Source organism: Lygodium microphyllum, chromosome 27 (genome assembly GCF_053477565.2).
Source record: "Lygodium microphyllum isolate KBCC chromosome 27, Lygodium_microphyllum_v1.1.10, whole genome shotgun sequence".
In the NCBI taxonomy this organism is placed as follows: domain Eukaryota; kingdom Viridiplantae; phylum Streptophyta; class Polypodiopsida; order Schizaeales; family Lygodiaceae; genus Lygodium; species Lygodium microphyllum.
The window spans coordinates 126,771,119-126,787,244 of record NC_141161.1 but is presented as its reverse complement, the minus strand read 5'-3'; the positions used below and the strand labels follow the sequence as shown (position 1 = coordinate 126,787,244).

The window sequence follows — 16,126 nt, the reverse complement described above, 5'->3', positions numbered from 1 at the left end:
AAGCTCCATGGTAAGAAAGAACAACAGTTGGAACTGCAGAGAAGGGATTAATGTGGACTATTGTAGGGACACAAGCTAGAGAGGAGACGACTATGAGTACAACAACTTGGTGTGCACGCGTGCACGTGTGTGAAACGAAATGAAATTATAAGAAGGTCCAGGGGGAATGGGACAAAATGACATAACTCGTGATTTTACTATCCATTCCAAGGTGCCAATGATTTTACTCTGCCTGTGAAATTCATGATCATGTTGGTCACTTTAAAGGCTTATTATTGTTACAAGTGTCTTCTATGATATTGACAGGGGTTGTTAGCCATGTGGCTGCTCCATGGTTAACAGGTTAACAGCTATTTGCAGACTTATATACTCCAAGCATGATAGTGCAGGATACCCTTACTGCTCAAGGATTTCAACAATTCTTCTTTGTCCTACTAGTAGACTTGACTTAAAATTTTTGAGTTTTACTCTTCTAGTGGTGAATATGCCTCCTGCATGCTGGCCAGACAGCCTTTGTACATCTAATTATTCTTTTAATTCAGTGGGCTTTACAATGTGTGTGTGTGTGTGTGTGTGTGTGTGTGTGAGAGAGAGAGAGAGAGAGAGAGAGAGAGAGTCAATTCATTTGCATGTGAAAATAGACAGAAGATCGACCTGAAAAAGAACAGGAGCCATGAAGTAAATACAATAAATGGACACCTACTCCAACAATGTGACAAAAAGAAATTTGTGATCCCTTGAAGGTAGCTGATAATAGGCATGAACTCATTCCAGTGAAATAAACTTGAGCCATGGGATGCCCTGAGCACAGAACTTTTGTATTTACAAGCAGCAAGGGTAAGAGTCCCATATAACAGGGATCCTCTGTTTACTGACATTGTTCAACACATGGGATAGGATCATACTCAACGAAATGTGTGCTATCAAAAATGGCTTTGATTATAGCCATCTCAGCAGGATACATGAGTTCCCATTCTCTGATATTTCATCACTCTTCCATCTGCATCAAGACCTCCAGGTTAAGAGAAACCTTGTGATGGTAGATGACAGGATTTTTGTACACTAAACAACAGTGGCAACAGTGACGAGTTAGTATTCTCTACATGAGGAAAGAATGCATTAGCAGTATTATGTACAGCTCTTTCATCTCCTACGGCTTAGGAAAAAAGAATAATCCATATGCTTAGATGTAGAATTGGAGCTATTTGCGATAGCTGCAGCTGTAGCCTCCAATCTGGTCACATATTGCTTGAGAACATGAGATGGGTTAAGATCACCAGTTGCATTTGGAAATTCCTTGACCATGTATTGTGGCCCTACTGTAAACCAATCTTCTGCCTGCAATGAACGAATATCCACATAAACTTCAGGTGTAAACCATGTCTTCAGGAATAAAGACAAGACAACATATTGCTTGAAAACTTGGGCATGTTCAGCAGGAAACTCCTGACTAGAATCTATTGCAATCATCAAGGCAGGGTTCATTTTACTAACCTGGGCACTATAGCTCATGAGTCCAACAACAGGTGCAGTAAATGAGTCCAAAGAGTTGGACAAGCTATCATTTGATGCTGAGCTATCCAGCCTTAAACAGCTCAACGAATGATATGTCAAAAATGCAGATCGAAATGCCCTATCAGGAATCCTGTAAATAGGATACCATGCTACCGCAAACCTTGAATTTGAACACAAAAGAATCAGTGTGCTTATATCATCTGACAGACAAATTTGCCCAGCAACACCACAAGATTGACTAAATAGCAAGGACAACATGTTTAGAACTCACCATGATGCAGGATGTAGTTCACCTATCTTCACATTATCCAGCACTTGTCCATCACCAAAATTAGAAGACTCTGGAGCTACATGGCCCATAACCAATTGTTGAATCCTGTTATAACCAAAAAAAACATTATCACCAACTTCTCTAACCAGTAGTAAGAACATTATCTTCAAACGAAGAGAGAAATGAATTCTGACAATCACCTATCACTGAAGGGCTTCCGTTGTGGAGGCTTTTCTCCTTCAAAAAACTCGTACAGAAGTTTAGCATTGCATTCACATTGTTTGACCTTCTCAAAAATTGACTTATGACAATCCAAGTTCGTACTCTCTCTATTATCTCTCCTAGATGAATTAGGGTCTTCTAACTCCAACTCTGGACAACAAAGAATCTTAGTATCATCCTCAAGCTTTGGCTTTGGTAAGAGTATGGAGAAGATAGGCTGATTGAGAAAACTACAGTCAAATGCATCCTTCATTTTAAGCTGCGCTGACCCAGCATCTTGATGCTCAGATAACCCTGTCTTTCTAAAAAGTTGCATTCCAGACAAATAAGGCACAAAAAATCCTTGATACTGATTTCCTACACCATCTTTTCTGCTATTGACATGCCAATCCACCAGTTTTACTTCAAGCCCAAAACAGCTGGGCTCTTCATACCACTGCCAAAGGGAGCTAAGACGTACATCTGCTAGATTCTGTAGATTAGCACTTCTGCAAGACTCTGCCATGGAACGGACACAGCAACACCCTGTAAAGCTCCAAGGATGCAGAGTTGCTTGGGTGGCCTTAAAGGTAGGAGAAACAGCTTTTGCCACCTTCTCAAACTCACATAGTGGAAACCCACTTGCAGAGGCCACTTGCTCATAGGCTGTGTGACTTTCACAAGCATAACTGATAGCATCCAGGATACTGCCAAGTAAAATCTTGATTTCCTTATTAGAGGTAGTTCCACCAGCATAATCCGTTGTCGTTATCTCCAACAAATCTTTTTCAGAATCACAGCTAGCATGATCAGGTCGAGACATTGTGATATCTGCTGCTGATGCTGTTGCAATAACAGTACCACTTGACACATCTAAGGCTTCACAATCCCCTTTTTGCAACAGTCCCTGGCCAGGTTCAAACTGACTGCTTCTCTCTTGATTGTTCTTACAAATATTTTCTGCATCAGTGTTTGACCAATTAAGACAACTCAGATGTAACGACCTATTTGGAGTAGGTGATGTTGGTGGTGGTTTCTCCAGACAACTCTTCAAAGGTTCAGAATCACTGCCTCCCTCCATTCTGCTACCCCTGGCAATTGGCTGTGTCAATCTCGAATTAACATGACTTTGATGTAATGTTCTATCAAGTGAGCTTACCACCTTAGAGGAAGTGAAACGTTTTTTAGCTTCATCCACTACACAATCCCTTTCCTGCTGTAAAGATATCTCATTAGTTTTGCTTCCTCTTTCATGTTGCAGCAATGCCTCACCAAACCTCCCTGTTCTTTCATTAATCCTATCATGGCTATTACACAAATATCCTCCAAGTGTCGAAGAGGGAACTAGGGGAAACTTATTCTCCCTCTCTATAAACTGGCCAGGTCCTGGTTGCGGATTGGGCTCTTTTCTGAAGGAACATCTAGCACTTGGAACTTGATCCCATGACAGAAAGTTCTCTACTGGATTGATGCGAGAAACAGAGCCTCCATCCACCAATGGCAAGTTTTCCTGCTTTGGATAAACTGTCCTTGGCCAAGTTTGACTTGTTTGTAAATCATTCTTTGGATGCTTCCAATGTGAAAACGAAGGCCTATGACAGAAAGATTTGAATGCCTCCTGATTCGAGCTCCTCTTAAAGTGAAGGTCTTGACTTTCTGGTGACCTGTGATTCCAATGAATCCCTTGAGATAACTTTGTCACATGCCCTCTGCTCTCTTCCTTTTCAACTTCAAGATTAGCGATTCCAAACTGATCCGTATTCCCAAGTAAGGTTGAAAACCACTTTCGGGAACCTTTGTCATGCTGTGAAGCTACATCCATCTTCTTCCCCATTTCAGAGAACTTTGCACCCCTTTGTACAGCATTGTGTGCAGATGCACTGCTTGTACTTGGCACATTGTCAACTTGCTGATTAGAAGAAAGATCTGAACTTACTAATGAAATATCTTTAGGTTCGTCTATTAATCTCCTGTCTGATAAGTTATCAGAAAAAGCTATGCTACACATATTGCAAGACAAGTTATCAGAAAAAGCTGTGCTATATGTATTGCAAGTGTGAGTTCCATCTTTCATAGCAAAGGTTGGCACTCGTTTGACTGACCCCAGACCCACATAAGCATCTTGACCTGATTCATAAGAAACATTGGTTTGCTTTGGACAGTGACTTGTGTGACGATCACCTTTGCAATAGCATATCTCTTGCCCTTCCTCAGGCTTTTCTTCCTTCCTTATCACAGATACACTTGCATCAGCACAGCAGGAAGAGTTATCATTGTTTGAAACCAATGATGCAATTTCCCGGTAAGTTCCATTGCTGTGGATCCATTTATTTGTGCTGAATTGGTTCAAGTCCTGTTTGATACTCTCTGAATCAGCCCCTACAAGCTCCTTGGTGTGCTCAAAATCAGCACCTACAAGGTCAACTGAGCTTGCCAAACCACTATCCCCACATTTCACTTCCGCCAAAGATACGGGTGGTTTACTCTGCTGCGAGAAAGACTTATGCTTCGCCTTTTGAATGCGAAGAGATTCCTGGTGTATAGAACACTGGCCAGATGACACTTCTATTTCACCTACACCACTGTAGCCAGCCATAAAGCTTGGTGATTTAAGATTCAGGGTGGAGTGATGAGATTCACAAGGCATATGAGGAGCTTTCGTGTGTACATGGGACAACTCCTCAAACGCTTTATCTTGTGAGTCTACTTCTCTTTGCTCTCCATTTTGATGTTCAGTAGAGTTAATTTTTCTTTTCGCACTCTTCCTTGGTTTTCTTTTCTTCCTTTTCTTGGTGACTTTACCATCATTTTTCTCTACAGAACTTGGCACACATACTTTATCTGAGGAACTCAAAACTGTAGAAGGTGATTGCGATGTGGACGGTAGAGTTAAAACTTCAGAAGAGGGTTCCTTTGATCTGCCGAAAATTAGTTTATATATAAGATATTCTTTGTTGACCTTGTCCACGCTCAGGGGAATTGTGATTACTGGGAGGACAATGCACCTACCATCACCACCATCAGTTGGAGTTAGTTTAGCAAACTTATCAATTTATTAAATTTGCTTTGAGTTGCCAATGGATAGATAACTGACCTCAATTGACGGTGGTCTTGTGAAATAATTGCGGTAAATTCACATTTCTGATTAGTTTCAGGAATATTAGAAAATGGCTATATAAGGTAGCAAGTGCCTAAGTCTTTTAAATGAATCATAAAACTAATGATGTGTAATTATTTATTCTCCAAAGGGAGGAGAATATTGACCACTTTTACTAGGCTTCACCTTTTCAAAATGTACAATGTAGTCCTTGAAATATAAGTTCCAGGATTTGAGCTCTGAAAGATGCTTCTCTTCCTCAGGAGCTTTCTCTGAAGAATCTAAAACCTTTGATGTCGGTGCAGAAAGCTGATAACGTATTTTTTGCTCCGCACGATAGTTTGCCTGCAGCATTGCCATATGAAACAGATTGTTAAAAATGTACAAGAATACAAGGTTTAGCTCATCAACAAATATTACTTACCGTTTGCTCTACCATTAAGAGTTTGGCAATCAGTTCTTCCCCATTCATGACATATCTCAAGGGCATAGGGAGGCTTAGACCATCCAGACAACCATAAAGTTCGATACAAAATGTATCTTGCTGCAACTGATCATCAACCTGTTGCACGTATGTGGCAAATTCAAAAACAATTCATGTGTATTTTATCAGCAAGCAGTAGCCACTAAGAGGACCTGAAGGTTAATTGTTTCAGGATGTCCCTCCACAGCCACAGGTTCAGAAATTCCACCTTTCCAGCTGGGTATCCACTTGTCAAATGTTAAGTAGAACACGTTACAAGGAACTGTTATGACAAAGCATAGGTGATCATTGCAAGTGCAGTTTTTAAAAAACACATACAACCTTGTGTCTCAAACCTTGCAGTGTCACAAAGAAATGCCTAGAACACTCACCACCTATTTGGCGCAGCTCCTCTGCTGTTTTGCTCTGTAAAGGAAACACACAGTCGTCCTCCTCTGTCAAGACCTGCCAGCTATTCATCTCAGATAGCTTGCTAGCACTTAGATCACTATAGGCTAGAAAAATTTTGCAGTACCATAAATTTACATGGCCAACTTTGCAGCAATAACATAATAACATTTACAGTTGGCGATTATAGATGAAAAAGACCATCTGTGCAATGTTAGTATATCTGGTCACTATTAACATCATGAAGGATCTTGACAAGGCATCATGTGCAACCACTGCCTGTGCTCCCCAAGCCTTCTCAACCTCTAGGTTGTATAATGACAGTCCAAGCCACCTTCACTCTAGCCAAGATTCACCTAGCCAATGCATGATCTAGAAAATGCCCCACAAGAAGTAATGCACCACGTGGTTGTGAGAAGAACATGGTATTGAACTGTTCACAATTGGGATGGCAACAATTATTTTCTGCAGCACTCTAGACAGCATTGACCAGTAAAAACGACCAGCTGGCAGCAGCCATGACTCTGTTAACAGCAGCCCAGATTGTGTGAACAGCAGCCATGCTTGTGTTGATTAGTGCCACATCTCAAGCAGCAGTAAAAGGATCAATCCTATGATCAAATTTTAACAGCCTGATAGTTCTAGTCCGCAAATTTCCAGAACAATAGCAATTTGGATCTTGAATTTGCTGATTTTAGGTCTCGGACAGAGCAGTGAATCACAATTCTTAGACTCTTGGAAGGTTACATGCAGCCAATTCAGTCTTCAGCCATTAAATTTTGAAATGGACAGCCCTTCAAAAAGAAGTGTGGACAACAGCTGAAGCAAAATCTTCTGTAAATACTGTTGGGGAAGTGTACTTTGGAGAATTCATTGTGTGAATTTGTGGATTGATTAGTATACCTTGAGCAATAAGTTACCGTTCATTTTAAAATTTGAATGAATTAGATGTAATAGGAAGACTTCAAAATTAGATAGCAATGACTAATCAGAAATTGAAGAGGTTGAGGAACATTGGGACAATGCAAGTTTTCATGGAGACATTGGATACCATGAAATCACAACTGACACATTATGTGGAAATGCTTGAAAGGGAAAGGGCAAACAACAAGAAATTCAGGATGTAAGATCCACACCACTACGGTCCAATGCACCAACTATATTGAAAGACATGAGTGGCAGTATTTGAGATCTAATAGTCATTTTATCTGAGGGTCTATCTAAACAATCTCAACCACCGACATTAAGAGCTGTCTTGTGCTTAAATATATGACCATCACACCCCCCCCCCCAAGGGTGCCCCCTCTTCCAAAACACCAAAAAATTTAATGGTGAAGAAAAGGATAGAAATAAAGATATAATATTCACTCTTCAAAAATGGCAAAATATGCAATCCAACATACCATCAAAATGTTAGGTTCTAGGGGTCCATTTGTTGCCAAGCTGCATAATAATTGTGTTTGGTCATGATAACCCCTAAGACTGTTGTGTTTTTGTGAGTGTACAGGACAGAAGGGGAACATAGAGAGAGGATAAAGAAAAAAGATGAAATGCAAAAGAATAGAAGGAACACCGATCTAAAAGCACTAATACAAGGCTGCACACAATCAGCCTCTGCATGCTGTGACATACATCAATGAGGGTGCCGGACTAATGGTACAAGATTTGACTCAGGAAGATGAATGGGTGGTGAACATAGTTGTCAAGTACGAAAGGTATGGTACTGTACGGTACAATAAAATACGATACTAAATGGTACCTTAAGATTTTATAAGGTACAGTACGATATTAGTACGAAAAAAAATTAACTTGATTATTTTGGACTAAAGATAATAGAATAGATGTTTCAAGTCTAAATAGCAATGCTATTAGAGTATATAAGATGAATACTTGAGGGTACCTAGAGAATCTCTAGTCTCCTCCCTCAATCACCGCCAATCATCCGCGTCTAGCCATTCGGGCTTTGCAACCCTACTCTTGAGTGCCTTACGTGCGTCTGATCGTTTGTGTGACATATATGCACGCATGTACTCCATCATCCAGCCCGTAGAAAACCTATCTGCTGCAACTAGTACCGAAAACTCCTCATGCAAGGATGCTACTATGTAGTCCTTGCTCCCCTCCGATATGTTTTTCCAATGATCCAAGACGTTGTGCCGAAAAACTTGTTGGCACAACTCTCTCATGCGAGCCATCACCCTCCTCCCCTCATCATTCATAATAATGGCTCCTGACCTATCATCTATAAGGTAGTCATACCCCTCTCTGGGGTATACCTAAGATGGGTCCTCTCCCACCTGTAACCACGCTCCTGGGCATATCTAGGAGACCCCTGTACATCTTGTGTACTGACCGGGGTAGTATCTATCAGAGTAGCACCCATAGGGGTGCCACCTATGGACGGCTAAGCAAAAGCCAGAGTGACTGGAGTAGATGTCTCCACAGGTGTGAGAAATCCTGGAGGTGACATAACTCCAGCAGAACAATGAGACGGAGACACGGCGTCCGTGCCTCCACAGCAACCACCTGACCCATGCAAAGAAGGCCAATGCAGCTTCTCAAAATTGGATGCAATTTGAAATGAATTTTTTTTTTCCAAAAAATGAAATGAAAAGAGATTAGGATGACTAGTATAAGAATAAACAAAGAAGTAGGCTCTTACTAACACATATTGTGGAGTAGCACAAATAATCCTCAACATAAGGGATTGATGACTTCAAAAGACTAGAGGATTTGCTAAGGGGTTGAATATGGCGTATAAAAGGGAAGTACCTAAGAACCTCGAGGAGGCAATTAAGAAAGCTATAACATCTAAAAAGCCCACAATAAGCAAGAAAAGTCAGGACACCATTGAAACACCAAAGAAATATGAAGCCCTCTACCACAACTCAACAAAAAGTATGGCAGCAAGGCACAGGGGTAATTCATGAGATCCAAAATTTCTAGAAGAGCATAGATCTACTTATTCCCAACAAGCTCAATCACAAGGATCATCCACCAATTGCTCAATTTGTTTAATGGTTTTCAGGTAACAAGCACCACCTTTGGTGCCCTCCAAGAATCGGCAAGAAAAGTTGGGACACCATTGAAACACCAAAGAAATATGAAGCCCTCTAACACAACTCAACAAAAAGTATGGCAGCAAGGCACATGGGTGATTCATGAGATCCAAAATTTCTAGAAGAGCATAGATCTACTTATTCCCAACAAGCTCAATCACAAGGATCATCCACCAGCTGCTCAATTTGTTTAATGATTTTCAGGTATTGGTGCCCTCCAAGAGGCTGCAAAGGCCCAAATTCTAGACCTAATGCCCAATTGCATGGAGTGCAACATTGCAAGCAAACATGGTCACACTTACACCGACTGACTTTCAGCTAGTGTAGCACCTACAAAAGGACGTACAATGTGCATTTTTCCATTTTGCATCTATCTCCCAACAAGCCCTAGAAGAACCTAGGGCTTGAGCGAAGCCATCCAAAAAAAAAGAAATGTGTACAAAAGGTGAGGGTCTAGAAGGGAAAGGAACCCTTTAATAAGGCTGCTGGAAACATGTGTTTCCTATCGGCATGCAAAGGATTGCTTGTCCTTCTAAACTTTGAAAAGTGAGAAGTAACTAAGATTGATCAAACCAATCTAAGAGAGAGATGCTACCGAACACAATGGAACAACTATCTTCAATAGAGTTCACACGGATAATGGAAGCATAAGAGCGCCTTACAAAGAAATTTCCCACTTAACAATTAGACCTTTCTAGCAGTATTTTCAAAGATGAAAACATTTCCTAAAGGGGAGGAAATGTCACCTCAATTATGTAAAATTAATTAATGTGACATTGTGGGGGAACACTAAGAGTTGTGATCATCCGTGTATATTTTAATGTACATGTGCAATTCAAGGGACACAACTATTTATGCATACATCTATAGTTGTGTGAACATGAGCTAGGACCACTTGTTGCACATTTTAACACACTTAATCTATACAAAGGGCTTAGGGCCATTCAATTAAGTGTAATGCGGCAAGCCTCAACCTTAATTGCCAAGTAAAACATTCATTAGCACTTATGAGTTGTGCATTGGCTGGGTTGAGCATTATGGCAACTCTCCCTCATTGATTTTCAGCAATTCCTGCTTCGAATCATCTCTAGATTGCATGGACTACACATTTTCTCTCTTCTTTCAACTATGAGCCCTAAATGTTGTTGCTGAAACCCTAATTTATGCACAATTTTCTCTAATATTTCAGCAACCTTTGAGTGAAAACTAGGAAGGATCATCTTTGGAACACAACAGCTCTTGTTCCAAAAGCTCATTTAGTGGGGACTATTCTCTACAAGCTCTCTCCCAAGTATGAGGGTGTGGCGAATGCCTTGAGGAGTCAAGCTCATCTTAGCTGGCTAGCTTACAATTATATGACATCCACGTTGCTCGGGCATGCTCTAGGTTGCAAGGAAGACTACCATCTCATGTTGGAACTTGGAAGTCTCTATCTGCCAGCTGGTAGGGGGGAGACAAGAAGAAGGGAATGTGCTATTGTCGGAAACTATTCAAACAAGGGCATCTCCAAAAGAACTGCGAGAAACCAACAGCATCCGAGGAGAATATGGCAAAAGGGCAAGGGTAGCTCTCGCTCTTCATTCTCATCCAACTCCAACTCCGATTCCATTTCAGGAATCTATAATCTAGCACTAGTGAGTTGTCACCCCTCACACGTTCTTGAGCCAGAGAGGGAGTCGGGACTATGACAAGGGTAGTTCTAGTGGGGCATCTGGGCATGGGTCATACTGATGATGTGACAGTTTCCTAAATGTTGCGTTCTATACATTCATCAACTTTTTCTAACAAGTGTTGTGTCTTCCGCTCCATTCATGGGACTATTGGACAGTGAGCAAGCCTTACTTCTTGTTGGGATAAAGGCCCACCGTTTAACCTCCATGTATAGTACACGCATTATTTAGTTGTACATGTGAATGCACCCTTACATGCCCCAAGTATAAATACATTTTATTGTTTGTGTACCAATAGGTGGTTGGTACACTCATATCGACTTGTACTTTCACTCTTCTCTCTGGCTCACCAATCATCACACTCTCATGCTCACTCCTCCTTAAACTTCTGCACATCCACAGTTGAGCTCCAACAACTGGTATCAGAGCTTAAGGTTCTGTGCATGCTTCCCAACACTTTCCCAGTCAACAGACGTCAACAGGCGACATCCAAATCGTAGGTGACATTGCAACGGGTGCAGGCGACCTGCTGTGTGGTAATGGACAGTCCAAGCGCTGAGCGTGTTGGGTAGTGGCAAGCGCAGCACTCGGGCAACAAGGGCAAACGACTTGAAAAAGTGACCAACGGGGCTGATGCAGCAACCGTGACCAGCAGGGCTGATGCTGCAAACGGGACTTGACGCATCACACAGCTAACGGACAGGGCAATTGATGGGAGCCATGCGGCAAGATTAGGCACCGTCAGACCTGACGGGTCAACAAACCCATCATTCCATGGTTCTCCTTTTTTTTTCTTTGCAAAAACCATTATTTTCTTCAAAAAAATTTTGAAACTCCTTCCTCTAACCGGAGGTTATGTGTTGGGGGAACAAAACTCAGATTTGTGCAAATTTGAGCCCAAAAATTTGGGGCTTTTCCCAGATTTGACCTCGTTTATGCTTGGCAGTGATATTCAAGTCAGAAATTGCAGACATTGCATGTGGTGACCTCAATTAAATTGGGGATTTTGCCAAATTTGCCAAAAAATTTTCTTAACATTGGATCCCAGAAAATTGGGGTTTTTCATGTATTGGTAAATTTTTTCTCAACTGGGTCAGACTGGCTGACATTTATGCAATTTTGGACCTGAAAATTTGAGGACTTGTGCAGAATTTGGTAAATTTCTACATTTTTCTCCATGTGATAGCTCGTTCATGTACAAACAGCAAAGACTTATTTCTAGTTGAGGAAGAACAGCAATGTGTTTGCTGGTTCAGCTTGTGCTTTTGCAATTCAGGGGTATTTACTCTTGTGGTCGTGATAAAATGGCTGCAACTTCTTCCAATTCAGCATCAAGAGTTTGATGGAAATCAAACGGTTTGATGGTCATGGCTTTGATCTTTGGAAAGACCGTATGCAGGGCATATTGTTCCTAAAGGATTGTGAGGGTGCTTTGCAAGAAGATAAATCCACACTAATGTCTGATGCAAATTGGGCCAGAGTAAATAAAAAGGTTGTGGCTTACATTAAGATGGGTGCCACTGATGACATCTTGATAAACATTAAGGGTTTAGATATAGGTTATGCAATATGGGAGAAGCTGAAAACTACCTATGAGATCACCACACCTGTTAATCAAGTGCATTTAATGCGCAAGTTGGTGAATATGCGACTGGATGAGTCAAAGCCTGCAGCTGAGCACTTGAGTGCATTTACAGGCATTTTAAATCAGCTCAAGGATGCAAATTTGGACTTTGATGATAAGTTGAGGGTGATCTTTTTTATCATGACACTGCCCGACTCTTGTGAGAGAAACTTGGTGGTTTCTCTCAACAATAACCCCAATCTCTCACATGATGGGGTGAGAGGTTCAATCTTGAATGAAGAAATTAGACATATATCTAGTGGAGAAGGCAGCAACTCAAGTTATAATGTAAGAGGCAGGGCTAAAAAGAAAAATGCAAATGCAAGACAGAGAAACAAGAGCAAGAGCAAAGGAAAGGAAAAGAGTGACGTTACTTGCTATCACTGTGGCGGAAGGGCCACAAGAAACCTAATTGCAGGTATTACAAGAAGGAACAAGAGAGAAAGAAGAATGCAAAAGATAAAAGGAAGGAGGATAAGACAATCGCATCTGAGGCAACCAAAGGCAAGAAAAAGCCCAATTTGACCTCTAGTGTGATCATAGAGGAGCTTTTAAATATAGAGACTGATGTATTATGTGCAATTGATTATGATGCCCTTGTATATCACATGCAAGATATGAAGATTACCAAGGCTGATGTGATTGATGCACTTTTGTCTGTTGATGATGGTGTCACTCAGACTTGGATTGTAGACTCTGGTGCCTCTTTCCATGTAACTCCTTGCTTAGAGTATTTTGCTATGTTCAATGCAGGCAGTTATGGAAAGGTGTATCTTGGAAATAACCATGCTTGCAGCATTGATGGGATTGGCACTATACACTTGTCTTTAGACAATGGACAAGAGTTTGTGTTGAAAGATGTCAAATATGTGCCTAGCATTAAAAAGAGTTTACAATGGACACTTGTTTGCAAGATGTGAGGTATTACCACAAATGTAGCATTTGAGTTTTTTTTTGTGATCTTTATCATATTCCCTTGTCTTATCAGACATGTGATGTGATTTTCCATGCTTGTGGCGATGTGAATGCCTGGAATGTCGGGAGGATGAATGATTGTAGTCCTGTTTGTTGAAATAGGACCTGAAATTTTTATAGTGATGGTTGGAAGATTGGCAATGTCTATGGCCATTGTAACCATTATGACTAGTAGATGCACATTTGCAATTTTTACATCCAAAGTCAGCCTCAAATTTTGAAGCAATTTTATATATAGACCAAGGAAATTTCTGGTTTAGCTGAGTCATCTTTTGATGATGACAGACTTCCTTTAGTCTCTCTTCAATAGTTTGTATAATCTGACCCACACTATCGGTGAATTCGAATATGAAAACAATCAATACAGAATTGCTCCTTACTTGAGACCCCAAGATGCTTCCTCTTGGACTGTTGAACTACAAGCAGCAAATTGGACACACTTAGCACTCACTAGTTTGATTGAAAAAATGGATACTCTACAACACCTCTCTGAAAAAATCATTGTTCTATGCCAACAAATTGTTAAATCCTCAAAACCAAATCCTCCTCCAACATTGCCTGTCAACACACCCTCTTCACTGGTGCCAACTACAACTGCAATTAATGATTGGGCTAATTTTTCAAATAAACAGTTGCAAAAAGGATGGAGCTCCCATTTTACCTCTCCATTGTCAGGAAATTTAAATGTTCATCAAGTTTCTAATCACAAAGGAAAAGAAAAAATGATAATTCCTACAGGCGAAGATACTTCTGGTACTTCTAAATCATTTTTCATTTCAGACATGGATCTTTATTGCTATGAATATCTTGATACTTCTGATGATGAGTATGTTGATGATCTATTACAAGAAATACAACAGGCCTACTGCCCTATGTTATCAGATGTGAAAAATAAATCCCCATCCAGTTCTAGTCTATTTCAAAAACCTCTCCAACCAGGGAATACTGCTGAAGAATTAGCAGAATATTTAGAGCTTATATTCCCAGATTGGTTTGACAAAAACTATCATGCTGCTTTCGACATTGTTGATGATTATGATCTAAGACGAATCAAACAGCAAAGAGAAGCCAATCAAGTCTTGGATCAAATGCCTTTGTGCATTGACCCTAAAAACCACCACGAAGATAGCTTCACACGCCATGTTGAAGGCCGCCTTGTGACTCTAGATTCATGGGTGAAAGCATTGAGCAACACCCCCCTAATATTCCTCCAAATGAGCTACCTCCCTGGTACTTCAGAGACCAAGCCGCCTTCCAAAGACATGCTGCCTATACACTTTCCTCCTCAAATGAAGATGGTGACTATTTAATTGATGAAGACTTTGTTCCTATTAATCCACACAAATCACAAGCCTCTCCGAACTCAGTCCGTCTGTTAATCCACACATATCGCAGGCCTCTCCGAACTCAGTCCGTCGAGCTCATTTGAATGCTCATACTGTAAGTACAACACCTCCAAAGTACCCTGTCAATATATCTACTATTCCTATAAATGTTATTTCTACTTCCTCTTCAAAAACATCTTATAATAACTTCTACAAAAGATTGGTGAACCTAAAAAAGTAGGATCATTCCCTATCTCGCCTATAGATGGAAAATCCCCTGAGGAAATCAAACTCCTCATATACATGATGTATGCATATGTCAGACAGCAAATTGTAGAAAAACCCCAGACAAATTGCATTGAAATTTTAAATGCAATGACCCATGGGTTTGTTGGTGGTCTTAAACAATGGTGGGTATCCATTCACCCATAAGTCAAAATGGCTATTGTTCAACATGCAGATCCAATCCAACTATTTTTTAAACTCCTCCTTGGCAAGTTAGTTGGAAACAAGCTGGATGATGTGCTTGAAGCACGAGAAGCATTCTCTAAGTCCAAATTATGTGATCCCGGGCTATATAAGGAATACCTTATCTACATGTGGGATTTGCTTTATGAAGGTCTTGGTGCCCATGACAACTCAATGAAGAAACATCTAGTATGCTCCTTCCCAGAACCTATCTCTTTTTACTGCAAACAGAGAATGAAGAATGAAAACAGAGACTTCACCGATAGTATGGGTCAAATCATACAGACTATTGAACAAACTATAAAGGAGTCTGTCATCATCAAAAGATAACTCAGCTAAACCAAAAATTTCCTCAATCTATATGCAAAATTGCTTCAATTTGAGGCTGACTTTGGATGTAAAAATTGCAACTGTGCATCTACCAATCATAATGGTTACAATGGCCATAGACATCGCTGATTTTCCAACCATCACTATAAAAATATCAGGTCCTATTCCAACAAACAGGACTACAATCATTCATCCTCCCAACATTCCAGGCATTCACATCGCCATAAGCATGGAAAATCACATCACAGGTCTAATAAGGCAAGGGAATATGATAAAGATCACAAAAAAGAACTCAAATGCTACATTTGTGGTAATACCTCACATCTTGCAAACAAGTGCCCCAAAAAAGAAAAACACAAACTAATGCTACAAAAGTTAACATGCATTATTTCGATTCTACTTCTTCATATGAGTACTCTGATTACTATGCCACTAATAGCTATTCTTCTAATAGTAAGGATAACTCCTCTAACTCTAGAAACAGTACTACTTCATGGCACAATGCTTATTCAGATAAAAGTGACTCTACAAACTCTGATTTAGAATCCAACTCCGATACAATATCAAAAACATATACTACTAAAGATTCTAAGGATGACACTATTCATCCAAAGAATTTTGAGCCCGTGAATGCACATGCAGTGCATTTTCTTGGAAGAAAAGATAAAATGGACAAAATGTTCATTGGTGCTACTTCAACAGTAAAAGGAGAATCCTCTC

At 40.4% G+C, this 16,126-nt stretch overlaps 1 protein-coding gene across 2 annotated transcripts in view; it reads right to left on the bottom strand.

The window, feature by feature from the left end:
- Positions 1-849: 849 nt before the first annotated feature.
- LOC148012810 (uncharacterized) overlaps positions 850-16,126 on the bottom strand; it is a 71,549-nt gene continuing 56,272 nt past the window's right edge. The window contains exons 5-14 of one of the 2 annotated variants that reach the window (XM_087669620.1): positions 5,940-6,012; positions 5,721-5,830; positions 5,509-5,646; positions 5,271-5,429; positions 5,082-5,128; positions 1,987-4,992; positions 1,787-1,891; positions 1,495-1,675; positions 1,104-1,338; positions 850-1,000 (exon numbers count right to left, since the gene is read on the bottom strand). In XM_087669620.1, the coding sequence (XP_087525746.1) occupies positions 1,144-1,338; positions 1,495-1,675; positions 1,787-1,891; positions 1,987-4,992; positions 5,082-5,128; positions 5,271-5,429; positions 5,509-5,646; positions 5,721-5,830; positions 5,940-6,012 (4,014 nt within the window). In that variant the 3' untranslated portion in view covers positions 850-1,000; positions 1,104-1,143. Of the gene's footprint in view, positions 1,339-1,494; positions 1,676-1,786; positions 1,892-1,986; positions 4,993-5,081; positions 5,129-5,270; positions 5,430-5,508; positions 5,647-5,720; positions 5,831-5,939; positions 6,013-16,126 lie in introns of both variants that reach the window. The other variant, XM_087669619.1, reaches the window with a different exon arrangement.